The sequence below is a fragment of the Siniperca chuatsi genome, linkage group LG10 (genome assembly GCF_020085105.1).
Source record: "Siniperca chuatsi isolate FFG_IHB_CAS linkage group LG10, ASM2008510v1, whole genome shotgun sequence".
In the NCBI taxonomy this organism is placed as follows: domain Eukaryota; kingdom Metazoa; phylum Chordata; class Actinopteri; order Centrarchiformes; family Sinipercidae; genus Siniperca; species Siniperca chuatsi.
The window spans coordinates 8,260,443-8,286,902 of record NC_058051.1 but is presented as its reverse complement, the minus strand read 5'-3'; the positions used below and the strand labels follow the sequence as shown (position 1 = coordinate 8,286,902).

At 41.3% G+C, this 26,460-nt stretch overlaps 1 protein-coding gene across 5 annotated transcripts; it reads right to left on the bottom strand.

The window, feature by feature from the left end:
• Positions 1–180: 180 nt before the first annotated feature.
• Positions 181–24,842, bottom strand: LOC122882381 (carbohydrate sulfotransferase 11-like). 5 transcript variants are annotated; one of them, XM_044209698.1, is made up of 4 exons: positions 23,963–24,842; positions 5,498–5,638; positions 3,510–3,674; positions 181–2,917 (listed from the first exon to the last, which is right to left on the bottom strand). In XM_044209698.1, exons 2-4 carry the CDS (start codon positions 5,624–5,626, stop codon positions 2,234–2,236), a joined length of 978 nt encoding a protein of 325 aa, XP_044065633.1. In that variant the 5' UTR covers positions 5,627–5,638; positions 23,963–24,842; the 3' UTR covers positions 181–2,233. The 5 variants fall into 5 exon arrangements, with proteins under 5 accessions (XP_044065633.1, XP_044065631.1, XP_044065632.1 ...); XM_044209696.1 differs by having other exon boundaries at positions 5,498–5,556; XM_044209697.1 differs by having other exon boundaries at positions 3,510–3,671; positions 5,498–5,556; positions 23,963–24,841.
• Between the last annotated feature and the right edge of the window lie 1,618 nt (positions 24,843–26,460).

The following is a 26,460-nucleotide window of genomic DNA, read 5'->3' as shown; positions in this document are numbered from 1 at the left end:
TGCTTTTGGACAGATTGTGCGGCTACCCATAAGCAGTTTACTGGCTTACCATACCATCACAGGAAAAAAACTGCCTTTGGGAGAATATCTCTGAGACTGACTTCAACTTTGTCTGTGATGACAAACAAAAACAACAACAAACAAACAAACAAACAAAACATAAACACACACACCCAGTGATGCTGTTAAGGGAATGTATTTGTTTAAACTTCAAGGTAACCAGCCAGTCAACCGTCAAATCAGCAAGTGCACTTCAGTCATCACATTCACAGTTTTATGGCACAAGTAAACTGGAACATGAGAGATTCTTTCAGATTGTGCTCTGTTTACTATTTCACAATAACTCACCAAGTCTCAGGTATGACTAAAGGAACATTTCTACAGAAATGACTGGAGATGTCTGACTAGCTGTGTTCAAACACAGCAGCGTCTGGTCATTTTATATGGATATACAGTATGTTTTATCCCTTTGAAAGTACAAGTTACTTGTTATATGTATTCTGTATTTCCCAGGAAAAAAGGAAATTAAAAGTAAAACATTTTGTGCAGCATTTCATTGAGCCATTAGGAAGACAAAACATGAAGGGTGTTTGGGTTTTAGCAAGTCACATCTTGCAAATTATGGCTTAAAATCACACTGCTACACACAATCTTGTAACCTATGGCTGCAATCACAGCCAGACAGAAAAATAAAATGTGGCAAGTATTATAGCACAAATTTACAGACTGAATAAGAGGAAGTAATTGATAAAGACAGCTTATAACACATTACAGATACTCACACAGATATTGCACTTTTCAAAGCATGACTGCAGGCATAAAAAGAAAAATCAATCTTTCCAGAGTGGGCCTCCCTAACAGTGTTCTTCAGCAAGATAAATATTTTATTAAAGAAATCTGGAAGATAAAGAGATGGAATTAAACAGTTTCCTACTAGTTCAATGCCAACTTGTCTTAACATGCGCTAGCACGCTTTTTGAGCAAAACTGGAACTAATATCCTGACTGCGGGGCATGTGTTTTTTAATGGAAATATTTTGTGTGTTGTGGTGAATTCTTGTTATTCTCAGGGATAACTAGGTGGCAGGTCCAGATGAATCCCATCATTAAATGTTTCAAATTCACCCAGGCTAGATTGGTATCTTGTTAAACAGGGTAGTCCCAAGATGTTCTGAGGAGCGGGCAACAGTGGTCTGGTAGGCTCAATTCTAACTCCACACGCCCAGATTTTTTTCATTTTCTAATTTGAGTCTTCAGCCTCAACTGACACTGACTTAAGTGCAATTTATTTATCAGACTATGTGATTTTTATGCTCTGGAGCCACAAAAGGCTCTTTATCACATTTGCAGTACACCTGTAAACGGACTTCGATGTGTAAAATAGGTGGAATTCCCCTTTAAACATTTAAGACTGTATGAAGACATTTGTTAAAACTAATATTTTCACAGTACAGGCCATTAATAAACATTTTCTGACATTAACCTCCATATTATTACCATAAATTCCGTCACATTTTCTGAACAATGCCCTGTAGTGGAGATGACTGTAGGTGGATTAAAAAGAAAAGAAAAATAAATAAAATTTCACCGAACAAGAGAAACCCCTCCTTTCTTTCATAAGATTTTCACAAAATCATGAGCCCTAATCCTTACTACCACACACAGATATTGTACTGTAGGTGCTTTGATTGAATCAGCTGTGTTCAGTTTCACAGTCAGCACATTCACCTGTATACCCATACAAGAGGAGAACCTGCTCCTCTGAAGTGGGATTAAATTTATGGCTCATTAATTCTCAGAAAAACAAGCCATGGGAGAATTTTTACGGTAGTGGGCACTGCAGGGATGCTGGTACGGCATACTACATGACCACACAACAAAATTAAAATTTTGGGAACAACCCCTCTGCATTCTGTTAAACATCAAAATAACACATCGTTTACAAACTGGAAAGCAAACCAACATAGGACAGATGCTTCTCAGATTACAGCACAAACTGACTTTTCTTCTCAGGAAGAAATGTGGTTTCATTTAGACAGTTTCATTCACTGAAACCAGAAAATCAAGTCCTTCGCCACAGACCTTCGTTTTTGTTGGAGTCATAGTAACAAGTCAGTGCTTGTGATTGACCACTCTAGGCAGGGATGAGTCCATGGATCATCACTAACATAAAGTCTGAAGGGGATTTAAAAAGGAAAACAGTGCACTGATGGCAATCCTCTTATCTCTGCCCCTCAGCGAGTCCTGAGGTACTCTGGTGTGGAGTAGTTGAAGAGCAGGAAGTCCATTCGATATAGGTTGAACAGTTTCTTCTGGTAGAAGGGACTGATATGCTTAAAGAAGCGTGCTGCCATGTTGCCATCAGTCCTGGTGCTCTTACCAGACATTGGAAATTGAAGCGTCCCCTCCACTCCAGCCAACCTGAGCACAGCCTGAGCATCTGGTGCCAAAGTCTCGTACTTCCCCACTACGTCATAATGGATCAGGCAGGGGTGGCAGAGGGAGTGAACCCGCTCCCAGTGCTCATTAAAAGGTTCCTCCCGCTGGGTCCGAGGGTCCACGAGGTACTTGACAAACTCGTGGAAAGAAACGTCATTCCCTTTCTCTAGCGCTTCAGGCTCCGGATCGGGCCGGTGCTGGCGGATGATCTTGGTTCCGTAGCGCTTGTGGAAAGCGGTGTTGTAGCTTCGAGTGAATTTGTTCCGGTAGGCAGACACCAGGCGCTCAAAGGGCTCCCGCACGAAGATGAACTTGAGGTAGTTGCGAAGGCGTTGGTTAATCTCAGGGACTGAGAACTCAGAAAGTGTGCGGAGGTTACCTGCCACATGGGCCTCATTTGCAGGGATGGCAAGGGGGTCAGTATAGCGGCCGTCACTGGTGAGGACCATAAGAACACGCTTCCAATTGGTGCAGGCTACCTGGAAGAAAAAGAAAAAAAAAAAAAAAGGAGGACGATTTCTTTCAAACCAAAATACACATGCATACATGGAGAAAAGTGAGAGAGGCAGTGTTTATACACTACAACAAATTTGCATCTCAACAATCTGAACTATAAATACATCAACTGAATAACATTTTAAAAACCACTTATGGCAAAATATTTTGTAGTCTGGAACAGGGGTTTTCAGTCTCACACTGTGGGGCCCACCAACACAAAATCAGGACAACTGCACCCTCTCAACCCTCCTCCTTGTCAACACGAGGTATAATGTTGCCATGGATTCAGTGACTTACACTATGGGCTACAATGTTTTGTTTATACGTAAAGGACATCTGAGATAATGATATTCTTGGAAAGTGTAGTCACACTGAATCTAAAAAATCGCAAACTGCGAGCCAAATCAGCAGGCCAAACTACAATATTTAACTTCCAGTTGTTTTTAGAACACCGGCATGCACCGGCCTCTTTCATCTCACACATTATCATTACCCCCCAAAGAAGGCGCATCTCAGTTTGAAAACCTCTGTTCTAGAATTCCAGCTGCACTGCTTAAACTCATGGTAACCAACCTTGGGTACGTAGCAGTAAACAAGGTTGTGTTTATCATCCACAATGAGGTGTTTGAGATTCTCAGGCGAAAGAACCTGCCGCTTCCTCATGTGGTTTAGACATGCCTGCCCCAACAGCTCCCTGCGGCCTTGGAGGGACCTCTGAGCTGCCAACAGCTCCAGCTGCTTGTAGGGATGTGATCAAGACGATGCAGGACCAATGAAAGAGGGCCCAAATGTGCGAATGAGGGAGGAAGAAGCAGAAATAGAAAAACCTTTTGACATTTGTTGAAGGCAAGTTGTGTAACCAGAGCAACACATATATGACTGTTTAGTAATCACAAGCCAAATTCAGGTGAGTTTTAATATTTTGAGAAGAGTGTATTTCTCATTTATCTTATATTTTACAAAATAACAGCAGTTTCATAACAACATCATCATTCATTTGAATCTGTGTTTCTGGCCACCTGGCAAATGGAAGTCCAATATTCACTTTCTTCTAGCTCTGTTTTTGGTCTCTACCAATGCTTGAAGGAAATATCTGGCTCTTTAGCTACTAAATCTTCCACTACATTCCCTATGTATTTGCTAACTGTGTCTGTCTGCCATTTGGTGCTAATCATATAGTGTTCAGTTGTTTTTTTATAGCTTTTTCGCTGAAAACAACTGCCTGGTACAGCCAAAAACGTTAAAGCTGCAGGCCATTCGAAACAATGAGTTGAAACTCGCTATAAAGTAAAGCTGAGGTGAGCTGCAGATTCAGGTGATAATTCTCTGTACAGTCATCACTACGAGCGACCCCTTTCACATTGTTGCATTGTTGTCACATTGTCATTAGATACTTTGTTATCATAAAAATTTCAATAATCAATATAACACTTCAATTACCCTGATGACATTATCAGGGTTATTTTCACCAAGCTCCAATGGACTCTAAGCCCCCCAACTTTATGCAATTGTAATACTAAATCACTGGAATACCCCTTCAATCCTGCCACCTGGTTGTAGGAGGTTTGGTATTTGTGCTGACATGAAATGTCTGCTTCTAGTAGTATGAGTGGAAATTCTGTAATGGATACGTGTAATGGCTACTGCATTGCATAGGCTAATCCAAAATTACTCTGGCTGCAAGGTGAACTCAACAATGGCCTTAAATCAATTCTCCTAATCATATACAAGCCTTAAACGGTATGTGACAATAAGCAACATAAGATAGTTCAGTGTTCAGGTTAATGTAACTTCAATTCAATTTATTTATTTATTTATATATATAGCGCCAATTCATAACATAAGTTATCTCATTGCACTTTTCCTATAGAGCAGGTCTAGACCGTACTCTTTATAATATTAATTACAGAGACCCAACAAATCCCACCATGAGCAAGCATTTGGCAACAGTGGCAAGGAAAAACTTCCTTTAAGAGGCAGAAACCTTGGACAGAACCAGACTCAATGGTGGGCGGCCATCCGCCGCTGCCGTAACCCTAAAAGTTACTACACTACAGGCCAGCCTTAAACTGACATGACAAAACTGTCATGAAATTAGATTTTCTGAGAAATTTGGGAATATTACTAAACTTGTTCTCCAATGTCAGTAACTTTTCCATAGCTAATGTAATGTTTGTGGTTCACATCTGCAAAGACCTAAAACCTGGACAAACAAGCTGCTTCTACACTATATTTTTAAGATGTAAAAAGTGAAATGCAATTTCAGTAAATGTGACCTTGAATTAGATAAACCCAGACATACAGCAGATATCTGCGATCACAACAAATACACAATTTTGTGGTAGATTTTGTGTTGGAGCTCAAGTAAAGTAAAAGTAAAGTAAACTTAAGATTTGGAAAACCCATTAAATTAAAGAAAGACTACGAGTCTACAGCCATGCTAGCGCCTCTGTGATGCTGTACTTAGGCACAGCGGTGTATTGAGCTCACAATGAATCATTACAAAGCTGGCAAAGCCTCTAAGGGATTGACAAATAGATGTTTTATGTGTGTGTTCTCACCTGGTCTCCATTGTAGAGGGTCTGCAGTGGACTTCTCCTGCTTTTCCCTCGTCTGCTGCCTGTCTTCACACAAGGTTCTACAGTTAGAAAGACCAAACAAACATCGATGTGATTACAGCTGCTCTCCATTTTTTCAGTTGCCTATGCAGCAGGAAAAAGAAAAAAAAACACCCCACCATTAATAGGAGAGTTCTACTTCCCACTGTTCCAGTTCATTTCTCACTTTCACAGGATTTATGTGAAAATGCGAAATGGATAACATAACAGTAAATCTGTTACATGTTGTGTTTTATATGTCAGCAAAACAACGTTTGGTAAATGATAAAATGTTTTACACAGCACTCAGAATCAAAGTTACAGTGCATTCCTGTTAGGATAAAATGTTGAAGAGAAAGGAAGAGGAAAGGTTAAGATGTCACAGAAAGAAGTATACTACATCCTAGAGGTTCAGAATCAGAAAAGCCCATTGAGCATAGAAATATATGTTCCAGGTAGAACTGAATATAATGAATGAGGTGTCTAAGCTCTCAGTCAACAGCACTGCAGTTGACATTTTAAGCAGCTAAGCCTTCCGCAAACTCAGGATGCTTCCTCAGGAAGCTGGAAAGTAGGTCAAGAGACATGTGTGGAGGTTCTACTCATATTAATGGTTTATTGGCTGTTTTTAAGCATAAACACTACATGATGGAGAAGAAACACTTAAGTGTTTCATCCATACTGATATCTCGACAGGAAGACAGGAAAATGGTAAAGTAAATGTCAAATATAGAGCTAATTTGTCAGCAAAAATGATCAAGCTCCTGTTTTGAGTTTGATACTGTGAGCGACGATAAATGGTTTATAATTCCCATTTCACTAGCAGATACCATTGTCCACCGGCATACCGGTGGTGTGCAACTGTTTAAGTGCCATTTATTCTTAGTGGTATGCAACTTTGACTAGTGCTGTGTCGTTGCTGTTGACCAATTTATGGCACAAGAAAACGGTATTTCACTCCTCTTCCACTGCAATATACTACTCCCCAGTGGCTTATGTCAATTCTTTACTGGGACCGCTGCTGACTATTGGTATGTCGCTCCTGTGTGTTACATGAAAAAGATATGTCTCTGTTGTTCCACCAGCAGATATGCCACTGGCCATTGACTTTATGTTCTACTGACATACCACTTCTTACATTAAACAAAACAAACAAACAAACCTTTATCCAAGACTGCACTCAATGCTTGCTGTTGTTATCTTAGCCATACGGCTAGCTCCACTGGTTTAGCCATCAGAAAAGTGACAGTTGTCTTCAATAAGTGGATATCTTCCAGTGTTGTGGCATTATATACAAGTTTTTACACAGTACCTACTGGGGCGGAGAGTTGCATTTCTACTGGTGGATACTATTTTCATGTGGCAAACAGCAGCGACATACCAATAGTCAGCAGCAGACCATACCAGTAAATAATAATGGCAGTCGAATAGCAGCAATTTTGACCACTACTCAAAGTGCTATAATAAGAATCAGCATATGACACAAACAAGAGTGGCACACCACTGGTATGCAGGTGGACAGTGGTATTGTCACTGTGGGTTGTGCAAGGCAATGGGGATTGGACCCTGACAGATCAGGCAGACTGGTGCAGATCAATGATTTATTGTATATGAATGAGCTTGCAGGCAAGTACAGGTAGGCAGGTTCTGGTACTGGTTGACAAGCAGACAGATTCAGGTCCAGGCAAGCAGCAAAGTCAGGTTGAGGTTGCTTAAAAACCAAAGTGCAAGGCACATGGCAACTAGGACTAAACTGGCAAAGGAACAAAAGGATCTGGACTGGTATATATGGTGAGTGGCTGATGAGGGAATGAGATGCAGGTGAGGAGGTAGGCGGGGAAGCTCAGGTGAGGGAAATGAGGCGAATGCAGTGATTGCAGGGCAGATGAGGGAGAGTGGAAATAGGTGGAAGGTCAGGTGACTAGGACTGGAGGGAAAGAGGTTATTGCAGGGCAGGAGAAAGTGGCTGGATGTTGGAGTGAGATGATTAGGACAGGAGAAAAAGTCAGAGGGCATTCGGTGGACAGGACAAGAATGGCAATGAATGTGTTTAAGGAAGTGGGAATGCGGCTGGAGGGAAGGACTCAGGAGCAAACTGTAAAAGGTGTAACAGGCCAGTGAAATCAGAATCAGAAATACTTTATTGATCCCCGTAGGGAAACTCTTTGTTACAGTAGCTTGCCTATACGTCAGTGCACACAGGAGAAAAAAATGGCAGTGATAAGCCATTTATAAGTCGCACACAGCATCTGCTTATCATAATAAGTGGTATATATCTAGAAGGCACTGACCTAGTCGCATCTCCGTTAACTCCTCGAGATCATCGAGGATCACTGCTACACGCCATTCAAAAATGGCAAAAGTGGAATTACAATTCCGGGCGGGCAATCCCAGAAGCATGTGGAAAGGGCTAACAACTATGACAGATTACAAGCCCACCCACCTACCTACCCTCCTTGTCAAGTGCTGATGCGTCTCTAGCAAGTGAGCTAAACAACTTTTTTCACACCTGTCACCCTTTCTGAGCATGACGTCAGGAGGGCTTTTAAACATGTGAACACCAAGAAAGCAGCAGGACCAGATGTATCAGTGGGCGGGTCTTCAAACTATGTGCTGACCAACTAGTGCCAGTGTTCACAATGATATTCAACCTGTCCCTGGCTCAGTCTGTCATACCCACGTGCTTCAAGAAGGCCATCATCATTCCTGTGCCCAAGAAAACAAGACCAGCCTGCCTGAATGACTACCGCCCAGTGGCACTCAACTCTGTGGTGATGAAGTGTTTTGAACGGCTGGTCAAGGATTACATCTGCTCCTCACTACCCAGCACACTGGACCCACAACAGTTTGCCTACTGTCTAACCAATCAACCGTTTTTTTTTTTCTTCAATAATGTATTTATACAGAATTACACAGTACACATACATCATTGTTTATATAAGCATAATACCATATAAAGAATAAAGACATTAGACAGACAAGACAAACAAGATAAACAAGAGAGGAACAGAAGACAGGACCAAAGAAATAAGACCAACAATGTTGATCCTTGACTTCCTGATGGGCAGACCAAAGGTGGTGAGGGTGGGCAGACACACCTCTTGCTGATGACACAGCATATGACAAATAAACTTGATTGACTGATATGCAAGTGAAATTGGAGCGATAAGCCGTTTATAAGTTGCACACAGCATTTGCATATCATAATAAGCAGCGGCATATGTCGATAAGATTCGGTACATGCTGGTGAGAAGTGTCATGACAGTGGAACGTGAGTGACATACTGTTTAAGTGCCATAAGCCGGTAGAACGACCTATCACAAACCAACAGAGACATACCACTCAGAATAGACACATGCCACTAGAACAACAGAGGGATCCCATCATCCACTTTTTGATCTTGAAAAAAACACAGGAGTGATCAGAGAGAGCAACATCAGTCACCACAACGTTAGAAATACTGAGACCTTTTGTGATAACTACAGTGGTGTGAAAAAGTGTTTGACCCCTTCCTGATTTCTTATTTTTTTGCGTGTTTGTCACACTTAAATCAGAATCAGAAATACTTTATTGATTCCCAAGGGGAAACTCTTTTGTCACAGTAGCTCGCCTTTACGTCAGTGCACACAAGAATAGAAGTACTAGCAAAAAAATATAATACACTATAATACAGGTCAGAAAATAAATTAAGTACAAAGTGGGTATAAGTATAAAATAAAATAAGTGTGAAGTACCAAGTGGGTTTACCTGTTGATGATAATAAATGTTTCAGATCATCAAACAAATTTAAATATTAGTCAAAGATAAAACAAGTAAACACAAAATGCAGTTTTTAAATGAAGGTTGTTATTATTAAGGGAAAACAAAATCCAAACCTACATGGTCCTGTGTGAAATAGTGATTGCCACCTAAACATAATAACTGGTTGGGCCCCCTTAGAAGCAACAACTGCAATCAAGTGTTTGCGATAACTTGCAATGAGTCTTTTATAGCGCTGTGGAGGAATTTTGGCCCACTCATCTTTGCAGAATTGTTGTAATTCAGCCACATTGGAGGTTTTTCGAGCATGAACTGACATTTTAAGGTCATGCCACAGCATCTCAATAGGATTCAGGTCAGGACTTTGACTAGGTCACTCCAAAGTCTTCATTTTGTTCTTCTTCAGCCATTCAGCCAACTCTCTTTTAAGAGGCAGAACCAGACTCAGGGTGAGTGGCGAGAGAAAGAGAGAGAATTAATAAAAATAGTAATAATGAGAGGCTAATGACTAATATTTAGTATAGTATTAGTATTCCTTTATGTATTTATTTTTATTTCTAACCCTTAAGCCACACACATGTGAAAAGGTTTCTTTTCATCTGGAGTGCTTTACTTTTCTGGAGCAACCTGGAGGAGATGGAGCGGGATTGCAGCTTTTACAAAAATAACACTATAAATAACAAATACTGATTATGTTTGCACTCTGCAGCATACACAACTTGAAGTTGTATTTTTCTTGTTTGACAATCGCATTTTGCAGTTTCTGTATAAATTGCTATAGTGTGTAGGATAATTTTCACAATTTTTTTTTACTCAGTTTGAACTCAAAGTTTTTCAAATTGTGTAATCTAGTTGAGATGTAAAAGGATATATCAACTTCCAGTTTCTTCAGAGATTTAAATTAAGTGTAGTATAATTCCCAGTTTGGCTGGTGTATTTGTGGTAGCTCAGATTAAATTATGTGGCACCTTTTAATTCAGAGGTGAAAAAAACTCAAAGCATTTTTTTCCCAGATATTCTTTTTTGCTCAGATCCAGGTAGCTCAGCAATACAGTTAAATCATAACTCAAAATAAGCATTTACTACTGTACTAAATCTGAGAATGAATGACATTACATTTTTTCTAAAAAAAAAAAAAATCTTAAGACATTTTCCCTTACATTGCCAATAGAGTGAAAAGAGGTAGAATCATGTTTTGAGTGGAGTATCCCTTTTAAATTTTGTAATACTGTCACCGCAAAAAAAGAAAAAATATACAGTGATATAAATATTCACCTACCCCTAACATGTTAGCATGCTGATATTTGCATTTAGCTCAAACCACCACATTGTAGCACAGTCTCACAGAGAGTAGCATGGCTGCAGTATCTATACTTATGATCGATACCAATTGTGTGTTGCTCTGTTTTAAAGAAATAGGATTTTTCCACTTGATTTGTAGATATGTAACTCTATAAACTTTACTATAAAATCCAGCTAAAATCATTCTTTCTTAAGTTCTACGAGTCTATATATAAAGATCTCTAAGACTACTGACAGCACAAGACATCAGCCAGCCTAGAGGTTCTCTTCCATTAGCAGTGCTATCTTTTGTTGTGTATAAAAAGTTTAGCATAACTCAGGAATGCTTTTAATATCCTTTTATAATGCATCAAAGCTTTCTCTGTGAAATTCAAAAGTACATTTCAGAGGCCACTCCATTCTGATCATCATAAACCACATCTTTTTCTGTCATGTGTTCTATCACATGCACCAGAAAACCACCACTTCCTCTCAGACCCAGGAAGTGACACAATACAGACAGTTGAAAAAGAGCAGAAGAAGCCCCAGTCTTACGATACACACAATGGGTCCACGTTGAACCTGGGTCTGTCTAGTTCTAGTCTATCAGGCATGTGAAGCCATGGTGATGTTATATTCTCAAACAAACAAGGTTCTATAAAGCCTGTATACTGGTCTGGATCATTATAAACAGACAGCACTATCTTATGACTGATCAGCTGACAGAAAGCTAGTGACAAAGTTTGTTAAGAAGTATACTAAAATGCTATCACTGTGTGTGGGCCCAATACATAAAAAAAAATTGTTGTTAATGTTATTTAATCTTTTTTTTTTTTAATCAAGACAAATCTTTACACTCCTCTGCTGGCAAATAAGCTTCCCTTTTTAAAAAAAATCCTCTTCCCTTCTGTGATCATGATAAATAGCATGGATAATTCGATAATGTAAATATTTACTTAAAGAGGTAAAATTACACATAATTGCACTTGAAATGGAGGATTGTCTTCATGAGGGCCATGTAATGGAAGTTTCCATGAGCTGCAAGAAAACCACAAAGTAATTTGATTGACGTATATAAAAGTCTGTTTCACAGTACAACTAAAAGTGACTGAAAGAGAAAATAGGATGTCACAAATGAAAATAAATTAAAGGCAGAAAGAGACAATGGGGTTATCAGGAGTAACAGGCCGATAGACTTTTTGTGTTTGTTTGGAGCGTAGCTTGATTTAAAGGTGTCACACCATCCACATGCTAAGTGCTACAGATGGTGATATTTAGACCAACAAGATGAGATGACTTTATGATAAGTGATATCCTTTGTAGTGGGGCAGGCAGTTCCTTGTAATCTTACTCTTACCCTCCTTATGATCACTTGCACAGTTCTTTCAAATCAAGAATGCAACAGAAACATTCCTGTAACAGATTTCTGGATTAAATTACTACCTCAGGGGGCAGCTGTGGCTCAGGAGGTAGAGCAGGTTGTCCACTGATCACAGGGTTGGTGGTTTGATCCCTACCTCCTCCTATCCACATGTGTGAGTGTCCTTGGGCAAAACAAATTGCTCCAGCAGGCCAGCACCCTGCGTGGTAGCTCGCTGCCATTACTGTCAAAATAGTGTATTTATGTCTACTACTCGTATGCGCAGAACAGTTTTGGCAGTGCACCAGTTGTTGTCTATGAGCTGTAGCAAGCTAGTAAGCTTACCCTGGTTAGCCAGGTTAGTCAAGCTCATGTAGTGTCGCTGCCATTTGAATGGAGAGACCAGAGTTGAAGGATTCTCCTATGATATTCAATGAATCTATCAATCAATCTAGTTTATTTGTCACATGTAATCAATTAAGGTACAATCACAGTGAAATGTAATCCACTGTATGGGAGCATTATGGTTTCCCAGGTAGTTACAGTGAAAATGGGCAACAGTTAGTGTCAAACTGTATGCTGATATTGTTCAACTGAAGTCGGGTATGTCTGTTGATACACTTCAAACATGTCATTTGTGATGGCATCACCTGAATGTGTCGATTAGCAGAACGAGACAAAAACAGACTGGAAGGCGAGGCCTTCTCCCCACAGCGTTCAGGCAGCCTCTCGCTGCAGATTCGGACCATGCCAAAGCATTAGGCACTAATGCTATAGGAGTGTTTATCACTTATATCTTATAGAATACAGAATTTAAGCATATGGTCAAAGTGCTGGAGCCGCACTGATGTCAAAGTCAGATAATAAGTGGCAGCGTGCATGCATGCGCATAAAGTAGCGCTGGTGTGTTCAATTACAGGATTACACTGTGTATGTGTATGAATGGGTGTATATGGGGGTGAATAAGCGTGTTTGTGGGTATTCCCACTGCAAAAATTCCAGAAAATCCGGATAAATTTTTAACCTCTTTTAACATTCACTGTCTTTCCACTCTCAATCACACTGCTCCAATGAAAACCAGAAAGCTTAAATCAAACATCCCCCACCCCCATGGCTTAATGATCACACCAGATCCCTGAAACGACCATGCAGAATATTTAAACACAAATGGAAGATAACTAAGTCAGCAACTATCCACGATACTTCACGATAAGAATATATGGCAAACTACCAGACAGCAGCAAAAGAGGCACGATCTGCCTGCTTTTCTGACATAATATCCAAAAATAACCATATCCCCAAAGTCTTATTCAAGGTTATCAGTTCTGTTCTCAATGGACTATCCAGTATAGATATAGAAGGTAATGATTGGACAGAGAAATTTGCAGCCCATTTTATTAGAAAGATTGAGAGCATTCTGTCTCAAATTTCATCTGATCCACGAAATCTACTCACCGTCAACAATAATCTTGTTTCCCTCACCTAGTTTCAAACTCTTAACACCTCAGCATTAGGTAAAATAATTTCTCAAATGAAATCCTCTACCTGTGTTTTAGACGTTATTCCAGCTAAGTTTTTAAAAGAGGTTTTCCCTGTTGGTCCTTTTATTTTATTGATTATTAACAGTTCTCTGACTGCCAATTTTCTTAACTGTTTCGAACATGCAATTATTCAGCCGCTTCTGAAAAAAACCTAATCTGGATCCTCTATTACTCAGTAATTACAGACCAATTTCTAAATGATCATTTATATTTAATAGTGCTGGAGAAAGTAATTTCAATAATAATGATATATAATAATATTTTCAATAGTTTTCAGTCAGGTTTTAAAGCTCATCATAGCACAGACACAGCCCTTGTGAAGGTCTCTAATGACTACGGCTGGGTATCGGTACTCGACACCTTTAAGGTATCAACTGAAATAACCCAGTACCAAGTAGTATCGAAACGTCTCCAGTCAAATGATACCTGCGTTCGATCCTTTTTGTACCCAGATCTAGAAAAATATGACTATTTGTACGGTTTTGATCACCGCAAGTGTGTACAGCTAGCAGCTACATACAGTCTGTGGTGGTGGTGGTGGTGGTGAAATCAAGCACGGTGTATTTGCCGGACTTGGCAGTTCAGCCTGCTGGTCCTCTCGCGGTCGTGTCTCTGACCTCTGACTGCTATTCCTTCCCTGTGCAATGCAAGTAAATACAGCCTGGCTGGAATGGATCCAAAATGACCCCCAGACATTGGAGTAGTAGTACACAACTTACAAAAACAGCAAAGGAAAGACACAATTCGTAGTTGTAAATGTACAAACAGAAGTTTGTTTTTATGGTTCTTCAATGGTTTATTTGGTGAGTTATGGTCATATTTTATACTGCTGGAATCTGTGGAGTGTCAGTATTTATTTGAGGTGTTGTTTGTATGGATGAAATGAAAGATATCAGGAGTGCTGTGTCAGACAGAGAATGCTTTTTGCTACACACTCAGTTGCTTGGTGTTTGACTTGTGTTTCGTTTAGCTAAAAATGGTTAGCATGAGCTTTTAGCTGAGCTTTGTTCCGTTAAGTGGGTGTGCAGCATGAATATGTTGCTACATGGTTAGCATGCCCTTATATGGTGTTTGTTGCGAGATGCACTCGCTGCCCCCGGTACCAAGGGTGCTCGGGTTTAAGAGGTTAAAAATGGATAGTGTTTTTGAGAATCGATACAGTATCACAATATCACGATACTCAAATGTATCAATATTTTCTTACACCCCTATTCACTATTGACTCCCATAGCTTGGAAAGAGAGAAAAGAGGTGTCCCACCCTCTAGTATGTGAAGCTATGTACAACTGCCTAGCAAGTGAAGTGGAAAAGGTGATTGTAGAGCAAAATGCACCATGAACAGAGTATGTTCATGGTTCAGAAATTATGATTCTACCAAGACTAAACCTCAGACACAAACCTGGTTCTGCTCAAGGACAACACGTCAAGTATAACCATAACAAGGGTTGATTTAAGAATGTTGTACATTTTAAATTCAGTGGTACCATCACTCATGTTCTTACCAAAATTCGTTTGTTTTTGCTACTCAGGGTGATGATAGAAAATGGTTTCCTGTGTCAAAACAGCAGAGCTGAAGACTTGTCAAATTAGCACTGTTGACACAAGTGTCGATTTCACTTATGTTGTAAGTGCTGACTAGTTCCCTCCACCTTTGACAAGTGCACCACCCTTCCATGCCGAGCTAAGATACTCTGCATAGTAGCATATACATTCACTCAAACGATACACACAATGACGATGCACAGTACAATGCACACAGCGCAAAGCACAGCAATGATCTAAATTCATGACTTTAAATCCATGCATGAGATGCTGACCGATCCTTTACTGGGTGATATGTTGGCCAATATGACTGATGAAACTTCCTTCAAAATCCTTCAAAACTCAACTCAAACAAAACTCGGCCCGGTTATTTTCTTTGTCGTTTAATCTGTTGATTATTTTATTGATTAATTGATTAATTGTTTAGTCTATAAAATGTGAAAAATGTCCACCACGGTTTCCCAAAGTCCAAGGTGATGTCTTCAAATGTCTTTTTGTCCAACCAATAGTCCAAAATCCAAAGATAACAGTTAATAGAGCAACAAATATGACATGACTTAAAGCTAGGGTAGGTAATAGGGTTGGGCAATGTCTACCGAATTGGCATTTTTTTTTATATACTTTCTTTTATACTTTTTATATGTATGTATGTTGGATATTAATTACTATTTCTATTTTTTGCACTTTTGAGCCGATTCACAGCTCATCCTCACCTACTCGCCTGGTCTTTCTTTACTTTTCTTCCCTATAGCCTATTGTTATAAGTGTAGCGTGGCTCCTTTAAGGAATAGGGCAGTGCTTAGTGAGTGTGTGGGTGAGCAAGCAAGTGACGATGGCTGCGCTCAGAGCAGACAGGTGTTGGTGATCAGAGCAGAGGAAAAGGTTAGTGGTAGGTGGCTGAAACAATTCCTCAAATAACTTGATTACTAAAAATCATCGAGCTTCATATAATCTATATAATTACATACAGTGAGAAAATAGCGAGGGGCACAGAGAAGAGACAGGCCAGAGAAAGCGACAGGAAGTGTCCACGAAAACTCTGTACAGTTTGTCTATTGTAAAACTGAACTAGCCTACCACAATAGCACGACGTTTATGCTTCAGCATCTCAGCAGAAAGCATCCAGTCTACGCATCCATTCCACAGAGCAGACCCGACACAAGGCATACGAAGGCTAGTAAAGAATGTAGGCTATGTTAATATGGCTATATGTAATAGCTGGTTAACAACGTAAATCAATATTGTGGCCAGTTATGATGTCCCAAAGTTAGCCAGGTTTTGTTCAAGATATTGACCACAGGAAATAAAATGCTGCGGTCAATTTGTGAAAGCCTGAGCTTCATTATTATTATTATTATTATTATTATTATTATGATAGTCACAGTTCCTGTCCACTCGTTTTTGCCTCCTACAAATGCCATAAAGACATTAAAGGCTTATGTCTGAGCTGTAGTTAGGTTGAACTTGTAGTTCTGAAACTTAAGTAAATATACCTTTTTTGAAGCAAAAGGTGTTTGTTTTTGCAGAATGTACCAGAATGTAATATGGCACTTAGATGCACTAAATGGGTTTAGTTTTGACAGATAATATTATTGTATGCAATTTAAACAATAAAAATGTAGCTTTTTCTAAAAAGGAAACCAATTAGTTGTTCATTTTAAGAGACCTATGCTTCACGACCACGGCCTGGAAGCTGCAGCAGGAACGGTTAACACTAGGCTTAAGCTACCTCATTGAGCAGATAGTATGATTGTAAAAAATATTTTAAATAGCCTACTAGTCATAGTGATAAAGTACTCTTATTGGCTTTTTACTTGTGAAGCTTTTATTGCACTTTCAGTATCGGCCATTGGCAAAACCCTAGTAGGTAATGTATTTCAGAAGCATATTTTTTGTTATATTTGTTGAAATTCTCTTTACATCAACAATAAATAAACCAAACGCTCTGAAAAAAATAATGAAAAAAATCCAGTATCTGTGTCTGTCGCAGGCCTGTAATAAGCCCATCCAATCATTTCTTGGCTGGCCTACCTACCTGTCTACCTACCTACCTGCATGCACTCCGCCCATGCACTCATTACCAATGAAAATGTGTTTTGGTGGAGTGGCTTTGGAGGGAGGCCTGAAGGGAAGGGGTGGGATTTTTTTGGTTGGATACTTTCAAAATCTAGCTGTCTCTTGCTAGTTTCTACAATGTCACCTACCCTAGCTTTAACTAATGAGTTTAAAATAACACGCTGAATAGGACTTATATTTTTTTTCCTGAGTGCCAACCCCAGGGTGTTGGCAAAGGAAGTCAGAAAATGGAAGCTAATATGCGCTTCCTGTCCGGTGTTAAACACTAGGCTTAATTGGAAGATGTGGTTCTGTCTGACAAGTAGACTGGAAACATCAGGGTATTTTAAAATTACATCTAGAATGCTTGTGTTCAACTTACAAGTACAGGACATTCTTCATACTATATCAGTGTTTCTGCTGGTAATTGGCAGCCATGGCAAAATTGTTGCAGCTACAGCAAAAATAATAAATAAATCACAAAACAAAACAAAACATTCCGCGATCAACCATCTGATCCACTTCCTCAATACATACGCGGTTGTTGTTGTTGCCCATCGCGAAACCCAATTCCCCCATGCACGCATTACAAAATCCAGTTAGCTCATCTTACATCTCATCCGGATCATAACGTTTCCATCGACGGCTTTCAGACTGTTCGGGCCGACAGGGATCACACCGGGAGCGGTAAGCGGAAAGGCGGCGGGCTTGCTGTTCTAGTTAACAACAGATGGTGTAACCCTGGTCACGTTACCATCAAGCAGAGTATCTGTACCCCGGACATTGAACTGTTAGCTGTGGGACTCCGGCCATGTTATCTGCCACGTGAATTTTCACATGCCATTGTTGTGGCTGTTTACATCCCCCCCTCTGCTAACCCGGCATCGGCGTGCAACGCCATTCACACCGCCATAGCACATCTACAGACTCAACACCCGAGTGCACTCATTTTAATCTCGGGTGACTTCAACCATGTCAGTGTTTCAACAACACTGACTAATTTCACCCAGTATGTGAGCTGTCCTACTAGGGAGGAGAGGACACTGGACCTGCTGTATGCCAACGTTAAGGACGCATACAGCTCTTCCCCCCTTCCCCCTCTGGGTAGGTCAGACCACAACCTGGTTCACCTTAAACCCTGCTATGTGCCTCTAGTTAAAAGGCAGCCTGCGACCACAAGGACAGTGAGGAGATGGTCAGGGGAGGCCTATGAGACACTGCAGGAATGTTTCAAGTGACAAACTGGGATGCACTCTGTGAGCCTCATGGAGAGGACATTGACGGGCTCACTGAGTGCATCACTGGCTACATTAACTTCTGTGTGGACTGCAATGTCCCAGCCAAGACGGTCCATTGTTACCCAAATAACAAACCGTGGGTAACAAAGGACATCAAGGACATTCTAAATGCCAAGAGGAGGGCCTTTACTGATGGTAATAGGGAGGAGGTGAGGGCAATCCAGGCCGACCTGAAGGTGAAAATCAGGAGGCCAAAGAGAAGTACAGGAGGAAGCTGGAGCGGAAACTCCAGCAGAACAATATGAGGGAGGTCTGGAGCGTCATGAAGACCATCACTGGCTTCAGACCGGCTGGCAGCAGAGGAGTTGAAGGCAGCTTGGACAGGGCCAACGAACTGAATCTGTTCTTTAACAGATTCGACACACCGGCTCCTGGTCATCCCCCCTCTAACTCAGCTGCTGTCGGCCCTCAATCTCCTCTGAGTACTCTGCTCCCCCTCCCCATCAGGCTAACGGCCCTCTCCAGACCGACGACTCCCCCTCCCCACCTGTAACTTCTGCTGTGTGCCTGACTGCTGACCAGGTGAGAGGACAGCTGATGAGGCTCCACTCGAACAAGGCTGCAGGCCCCGATGGCGTTAGCCCCGGGGTGCTAAAAGCCTGTGCCCCCCAGCTTTGTGGAGTCCTTCAACACGTCTTTAACCTGAGTCTGAGTCTTCAAAGGGTCCCCATTCTGTGGAAGACATCTTGCCTCGTTCCTGTGCCGAAGACGCCACGTCCCAGTGGCTCCAAGGACTACAGACCGGTGGCACTGACCTCCCACATAATGAAGACCCTGGAGAGACTAGTGCTGGAACAGCTGCGGCCCATCGTCAGACCCCTCCTGGACCCCCTTCAGTTCGCCTACCAGCCCCGACTGGGAGTTGAGGACGCCATCATCTACCTGCTTAACCGCATCCACACCCACCTGGACAGGCCGGCAAGCACAGTGAGGATCATGTTTTTTGACTTCTCCAGTGCTTTCAACACCATCCGGCCTGCCCTGCTGGGAGAAAGCTGGCAGCGATGCAGGTGGGCGCCCCCTTGTGTCCTGGATTGTGGACTACCTGACTGGCAGACCACAGCATGTGCGGCTGCAGCACTGTGTGTCAGACAGCGTGGTCAGCAACACTGGGGCCCCTCAGGGACTGTCCTCTCTCCCTTCCTCTTCACCATCTACACCACAGACTTCAGCTACCACACAGAGTCCTGCCACCTTCAGAAGTTTTCTGATGACTCTGCTGTGGTGGGATGTATCAGCGGTGGTGATGAGACGGAGTACAGGGCTGTGGTGGGTAACTTTGTTTCATGGTGCGAGCAGAACCATCTGCAGCTCAATGCGACAAAGTCAAAGGAGCTGATTGTGGATCTACGGAGGCCAAGGCACCAGTGACCCCGGTTTCCATCCAGGGGTCAGTGTGGACATTGTGGAGGACTACAAGTACCTGGGAGTACACTTGGATAATAAACTGGACTGGACCAAGAACACTCAGGCTGTTTACAGGAAGGGCCAGAGCCGCCTCTATTTTCTGAGGAGGCTGAGGTCCTTCAACATCTGCCGGACAATGCTGAAGATGTTCTATGAGTCTGTGGTGGCCAGTGCTATCCTGTATGCTGTTGCATGCTGGGGCAGCAGGTTAAAGGTAGCGGGCGCAAACAGACTGAACAAACTGATCCGTAAGGCCAGTAACATTGTGGGGTGGAGCTGGACTCTCTGGCGGTGGTGTCAGAGAGGAGGATGCTGGCCAAACTACACGCCATCTTGGACAGTGTCTCCCACCCGCTCCATGACGTGCTGGCTAAACAAAGGAGCACCTTCAGCGGAAGACTCATCCCACCAAAGAGCACCACAGAGCGCCACAGGAAGTCATTCCTGCCTGTGGCCATCAAACTATTTAACTCCTCCCTCTAAGGATTAGTCTGTTTGACCCTAGGTCACTAAACTGGACATTGAGCATTACATCTCCGCCATAATTAATAATAATTGTGCAATATTCTGTTTACTACTCAAGTGCAATATTAGTTTTCCCTTGTTAGTTTTTCTTATTTACTGTTACAGATATACCTCAATTACTCTCGACAGTACATGCACCTCCGCTTTTACTATTATTTATTACATAATTAGTGACATTGTATTTATACTGTACTTCACCATCTACCAGTAAACCCACTTGGTACTCGACACTTAGTTTATCTTATACTTATACCAACATGTTACTTAATTTATTTCTGACCTGTTTATAGTGTATAATATCGTTTTCTCCTGTGTGCACTGACGTAAAGACGAGCTACTGTAAGAAAGAGTTTCCCTACGGGGATCAATAAAGTATTTCTGATTCTGATTCTGATTCTGATCTAATGGCACAATTTTTGAGAAAATGAGCTTACTCATATATCTTTCAAGGAAAAGAAAATGTAGATGAAGTAGGTAAACATAACATACCGGGCTGGAAAATGACACGTACAGTCAGTTAGGGGTGGGAATCTCTAGGCATCTCACGATTCGATTCCGATTCAGAGGGCTACAATGCGATGATAAAACAATTATCGATGCATCAAAATTTTTTATTTCTATACATGATTTGTTTTTTCTCACTGTGTGACTACTTGCTACTTTTAAAACATAGCATATTTGTAACAATCCATAATTAAGATAAACAGATGGATTTACTTCCATTATCTTTTAGTTAAGTTAGGCAACTTGCATTGGGGGTGTAAATGCAGAAAAAATGCAGAAAAAAAGATTTTTTTTTTTAATTTAAGCTTGCGCTCGGTTATACAGAGCAGACACAACGAACTGACTAAAATGCACACGTGAAGGCACATTGTAGTGGGGTTTAAGCACTTTGAACATATACTTTAATTTGGTATTCTCTATGACGTACAGTATATGCGAGTGTCGTCACTGTATGTGAGTGTTCCGCTAACTTGCACATTCAGGTGATGCCGTCGTAAATGGAATGTTTGTTTTTAAGTGTATCACTGCTGACTTGAATGTGCCGGGGGATCTGCAACTCAGGTTTATTAGTAGACATCCTGAGAGCTCTGCCTCGTAACATAATGACAGCTCAGCAGTGGTCGCTGTGGCGGGGGGGGGGTTAAATTTCCGATTATTGACTTTTCTGCATCAAGACATAATCTTTCAATAGAGAATCGCGATGCATCTAAGAAAAGAAATCCCCCCACCCCTACAGCTAATGCAAGATGGTTTATTGACCAACCAACCATCACTCTTTGAAAACCAAAAAGTTGCAATCCTCTGTAACTTTTTAAAAAAGCGAAATGGTTCATAGGGGGGTTTCCCTCTCCAAAAAATCACATTTGGCTAAGGTTACAGATTTTGGTTTACCAGATAACAGCCAACAGTTTAATTTTGTTTGGCTAAGTCATGCACCCACCCACCAACCAAGCACCCACCTCTCCATCAACAACCAGGCAACATTACTGGAATAAAACTCACATTTCTCATCCTCTATATTCTGGTGGTTGGGTGAACATCAAACCTCCAACACCTCAATAAAGAAAAGCACTTGAACCATGCTAAATCACGCTGTCTAATCACAGTTGTGCAAATATCCTAACTGTATGGAAATTTGGCATATGAACACGCTGTGAAGATACATTTTAAAAACTACTGGTGTTTAAAAGTCCTCTTTTAAAAGTAGTCCCGGGGTTGTAATGTTTTGTTCCTTAAGTATGAGGGAGAAGTTCTTCTTAAACTGTATTCATCACAATATCTATCCTTATACTAGATATAACTTTATACAGGAGATTTTGACAAACTGATGTGGATCTCAAACATAAAAAATTTGATATTTCATGAATAACTAATAAACAAGGAATAAATCACATTTTTGTCAATTAGGCATTCTTTTTTCATTATTTAAAGTAATAAAACATAAATACTATAACATATGGCTACATACTTCAACAGATTATTCTGGTTAAGGACGACTGGCTGGTTCCTTCTATCTTGTTTCACTTCACTGTGCTCCAGTCAGATTAAAACAGAGTAGAAGTGAGAAATGAAAAGGAATGGAAATGACTCGGCTAATACGGAACTAAACAAGAAATTGGTGTTGGTTTTGTATGTCTCTGACTAGATACACAGTAATTAAGGACGCCGTGTGATTTGTTGACATCCTGTGAATTAGTCCACTCTGATGTGGCTCCAACATGATTTTCATGTGACCTGTATGTCTACTGGAGGGGCTGTAAAGCAGACAAGCTTAAACAAGTCAAGCAGTAAGGGTATATACACATGCTCATGGTGGGATTTGTTGGGTCTCTGTAAATAATATTATAAAGAGTACAATCTAGACCTGCACCTATAGGAAAAGTGCAATGAGATAACTTCTGTTATGAATTGGCGCTATATAAATAAATAAATTGAGTAGTTGGTGGAGGTGGGGTCAATGGGAGTGCTAAAGTGTGTTGCTTGTACGTTTGGCTACATGTGGTTTGTGCCACTGACAGCTATGCATAGCGTATATTCAATGTGTGGTGGTCTATAAAAGGGGATTTAATGCTGTGTGTTTTTGAACTGTTCCATCATCGGGTGTGTGCTGAGACAGTTCGGGTGAAATTATGGGTGTAATGATCTATCTATCTATCTCTTAATCATTATATTTTATATGTTATGACACATATGACAACTGCAGATGATGTGCCTTGACATGTGTCTCACCAAAGCTGTGAAACATCACCCAAAGCACGCTGTGCAGAGTTAATCTCAATACTTTTTCATTTCAACAAAAACCCACATTGATCGAGCTCCCTGCCCTCCCTCTTCCACCCTCTCCTCTATGCTTATGTGCCATTTTCTTCGGCATGTATGGTGAGCATAAATAAATTATCTCTACCTCTTTCTCTCTAACTCCTCTCCCTGGGAGCCTGCAGTCCCCTGGGGGCCAATCTGTCTTTCAATGTCCAGAATAGGCCCTGCCCAGGAAACAAAGGGAGAGGAGAGGAGAGGAGAGGTAAGAAGAGGAGAGGAAGGTTAAAGCAGAGGAATGCAGGGGTTCTCTAAGAGGAGGGCTTTCAAAACAGTACACTGTTCAGAGTGAGCTTATTCATACTTAATTGCATTAACATTTCATGCTGTCTCTGCACATACCCTCTGTTTCACACATGCACATTAACACACACACACACACACACACACACAGGTGTGCCAGTGTTGCTATTGTGTCAAACATATTGTTTACCAAAGATGCACAACCCTTGCAAGATCACACAGCCCAATTTAAAAGCCCGAATGCTGCATTAAAATTTCATGCAAGACCACCATACTCTATTATCTTCTAGTTCTTACTTCTATATTGTATGTATACAGTATATTGTATGTAGGCCTATGTAGCCTGTAATATTCATATACTGTACTTTTTTGCTAACCATAAATCCAGTGTGCCATTTTCAAGTGTAGCTAACGTAAATCTAATGCAGACTTGTGTGTACTACAAACTCTATAGTTTTACTTTCTGTATGGTCACTCCAAGGTATATCTAAAGCAGTATCGCTGTTGTATTTAAATATAAAAGCGTTATTTAAATAATATCACAATACGGTTAGTGTAGTATTTTTTGTCAAGAGGTAGAGTATGAGTGGGGTCTTACCTGACTTGGTGATGCTCTGAAAGTAAAGCACGAGAACGAAGAGCGAGCCGAGGCACGTCGCCAGGAACAGGCGTCCTCCTCTGGGCATCCTCATCCTGAAGCCCGGCTCTGCTGGCGGAGCCCCCGACCACTCGTCGCTGCTTCGACGCGGTTCATACGAGACCACCCGGCGGAGGATGCGAGTCTCTCCCAAAAATTAGGAGGCGATTTATTAATTGTGGGAAACGAAAAATAAACAAGCCATCCAGGAACGTTAGCTAGGCTACTGAGCGACACAGTAATTCGCGGTTCATTTTAACATGAGTGGGACATTAATTCAGAACCGTCCGCTCTGGTCTTTGCCAGGTTTTTTAGATGACGTTTACTTAATAATGCTGACAAATTAAGCAAGGTCACCTTACATAAAACATTATTTAATGCTGCGTTGATATGACAAGCCCTAAAGCAAAATGAAAAGTTCTGAATAAATACTTTGGCTTCTCCTAAGCTCTAGCTGTCACCTAAACGAATGGTGTCCAGAGTTTCACTAAAGGTACAAACTTCTTCTTCGCCAAACATGGACGGGGCACCATGCCATGACGTCACACCCACCCCTCTCTTTCGAGCCCTCTACCCGATTCATTGGCTGTTATGCTGTCTTCAGGTAGTGCCGGAAATTTTAAAACTACAGTCAGAAAGTCGGATTTCCATGTGATGTATGTTCAGCTGTCAGATGTTATGTATAGCATGTATAGCACAAGCAAGATGTGTCATCAGTTTGTGGTTAAAAGAAAATGAAGTCAAGATTCAGTCTAATGATCAAAAGTTACCATGCGCCCACTACATTTCCATTACGTATGACTTTCGATCTGAGAAGAATGGGCTTACGAGAAGAACTCGAAGGCAGCATTACAGTCGTTCACAGAGATTTCAATTTGTTGTGAGGCTGAGGTACAGCCTTGCCGCAGCCTCCTGGGCTGAAAAATGAAGCCACCGCGGAAGTGCCAAAACTGCAGTTCCTCGAACTTGAGGCTGGCTCCAAAAGCCCCATGTTAAAATGCCCACTTTACAGCACAAATAAACATGTTTACAGCCTGTTACAAAAAAGGTTTTAGTCTCTATAGCTAATTTCCCCCTTCATGACAACTGTGATGGGGGTGATTTTTTTTATAACTCACCCGTTTAAATTATATTAAGGCTTAAAGTTATGCATAATTAAAGACGTGGCCGCTTTGATTGACAGGTTGGTGCCCACTCAGGTGGCTAGCAATTTAAACCATCTGTCAACAGGAAAATAAAAGCCGCTTGTCAATGAGATAGGTCACTTGATAGAGCTTCTGCCAGCTCACAGGCCTGGCAGAAAAGGTCAGCACCACCGCGGCAGGTAAAGGGTCCAGGCACAGACCCAGAGCTCGGTCAGGTGATCGGTGTGTTTACCGGGGAAACTGTTAACTCATGGATTTCAGAATTAACGTTTCCCATCACCTAACAACACTCTAAACAGTAAATTCAGGAGTAGTTAGACGCCAAAAAACGTCAAAATAATATATAATATATAACTAGAATGTGCAATTTCTGGAGAAATTGTGTGTGAGTACTGGAAGCTGTTAGGTTCACCTGCTAGCGCTGCTGCAAGCTGCTGCTCCAGCAGCAATTTTTCAAAACCTTCAGTGCCACCTACAGGTAAAATTATATCAATTGCTACAGACATGTTAGGCACTGCCATCTGTACAACTTTACTGAATTTGGTTACCATGCCCTTAGCAGGATTGGAAATCACAACCTTGGAATCTGACAGTGGCAATATTTTAAACCACTGTATTGAGCATGCAGTATAAGATGACTATTTTTTTAAATGCATATCAATTTAAATGCTAAATAATAATGTTAAAGAGTGAGAGAGTTGAATTTAATGATGGTACATGATTAATATACAGTATAAAACAACTTTAACTGCAATAATATATGGACTGCCCTGAAGCGGTATCAAACCCAGAACCTTGCTATCTAATAGGGAAAGCCGACTATTCTGCAGTTCTGCCAGCAAGGGGAGTCAAGATCCATTGTACGCAATTGAAAGGTTGCTTTAAAGTGTGCACTAACAATAATGGCTTCCCTAGGCATAACAGTTTCCCTCATCTAATAGTTTGGGCTTCTATAGGGTTACTTTTTTAGCAACCATGCCCCAGAACAAGCTGTCATACCTGGGGAAGCATTTGTTCTATGCTCCCGGGTCCCCCACCAGCTTGGTCTCCATGTCCCATGCCCTCATACCTGGGGAGACCACCATGAATCAGAGCTCGAACTAGCTGGGTCTCCATACACCAGGACAACCTCTAATTCCTGGGGAAGCAGCCTCACCACGCCCCTGGGACCTCCAGAAACCAGCCCTCCTCAAGCACCCTCTAAATGCCCCAGAACAGGCTCTCATCCCTGTGTAAGGACGCTCACCATAGGCCCTTGGGTCTTCTAAAGCCAGCTTTACAAGGCCCCCTCCAGCTGGGTATCCATTCCCCAGG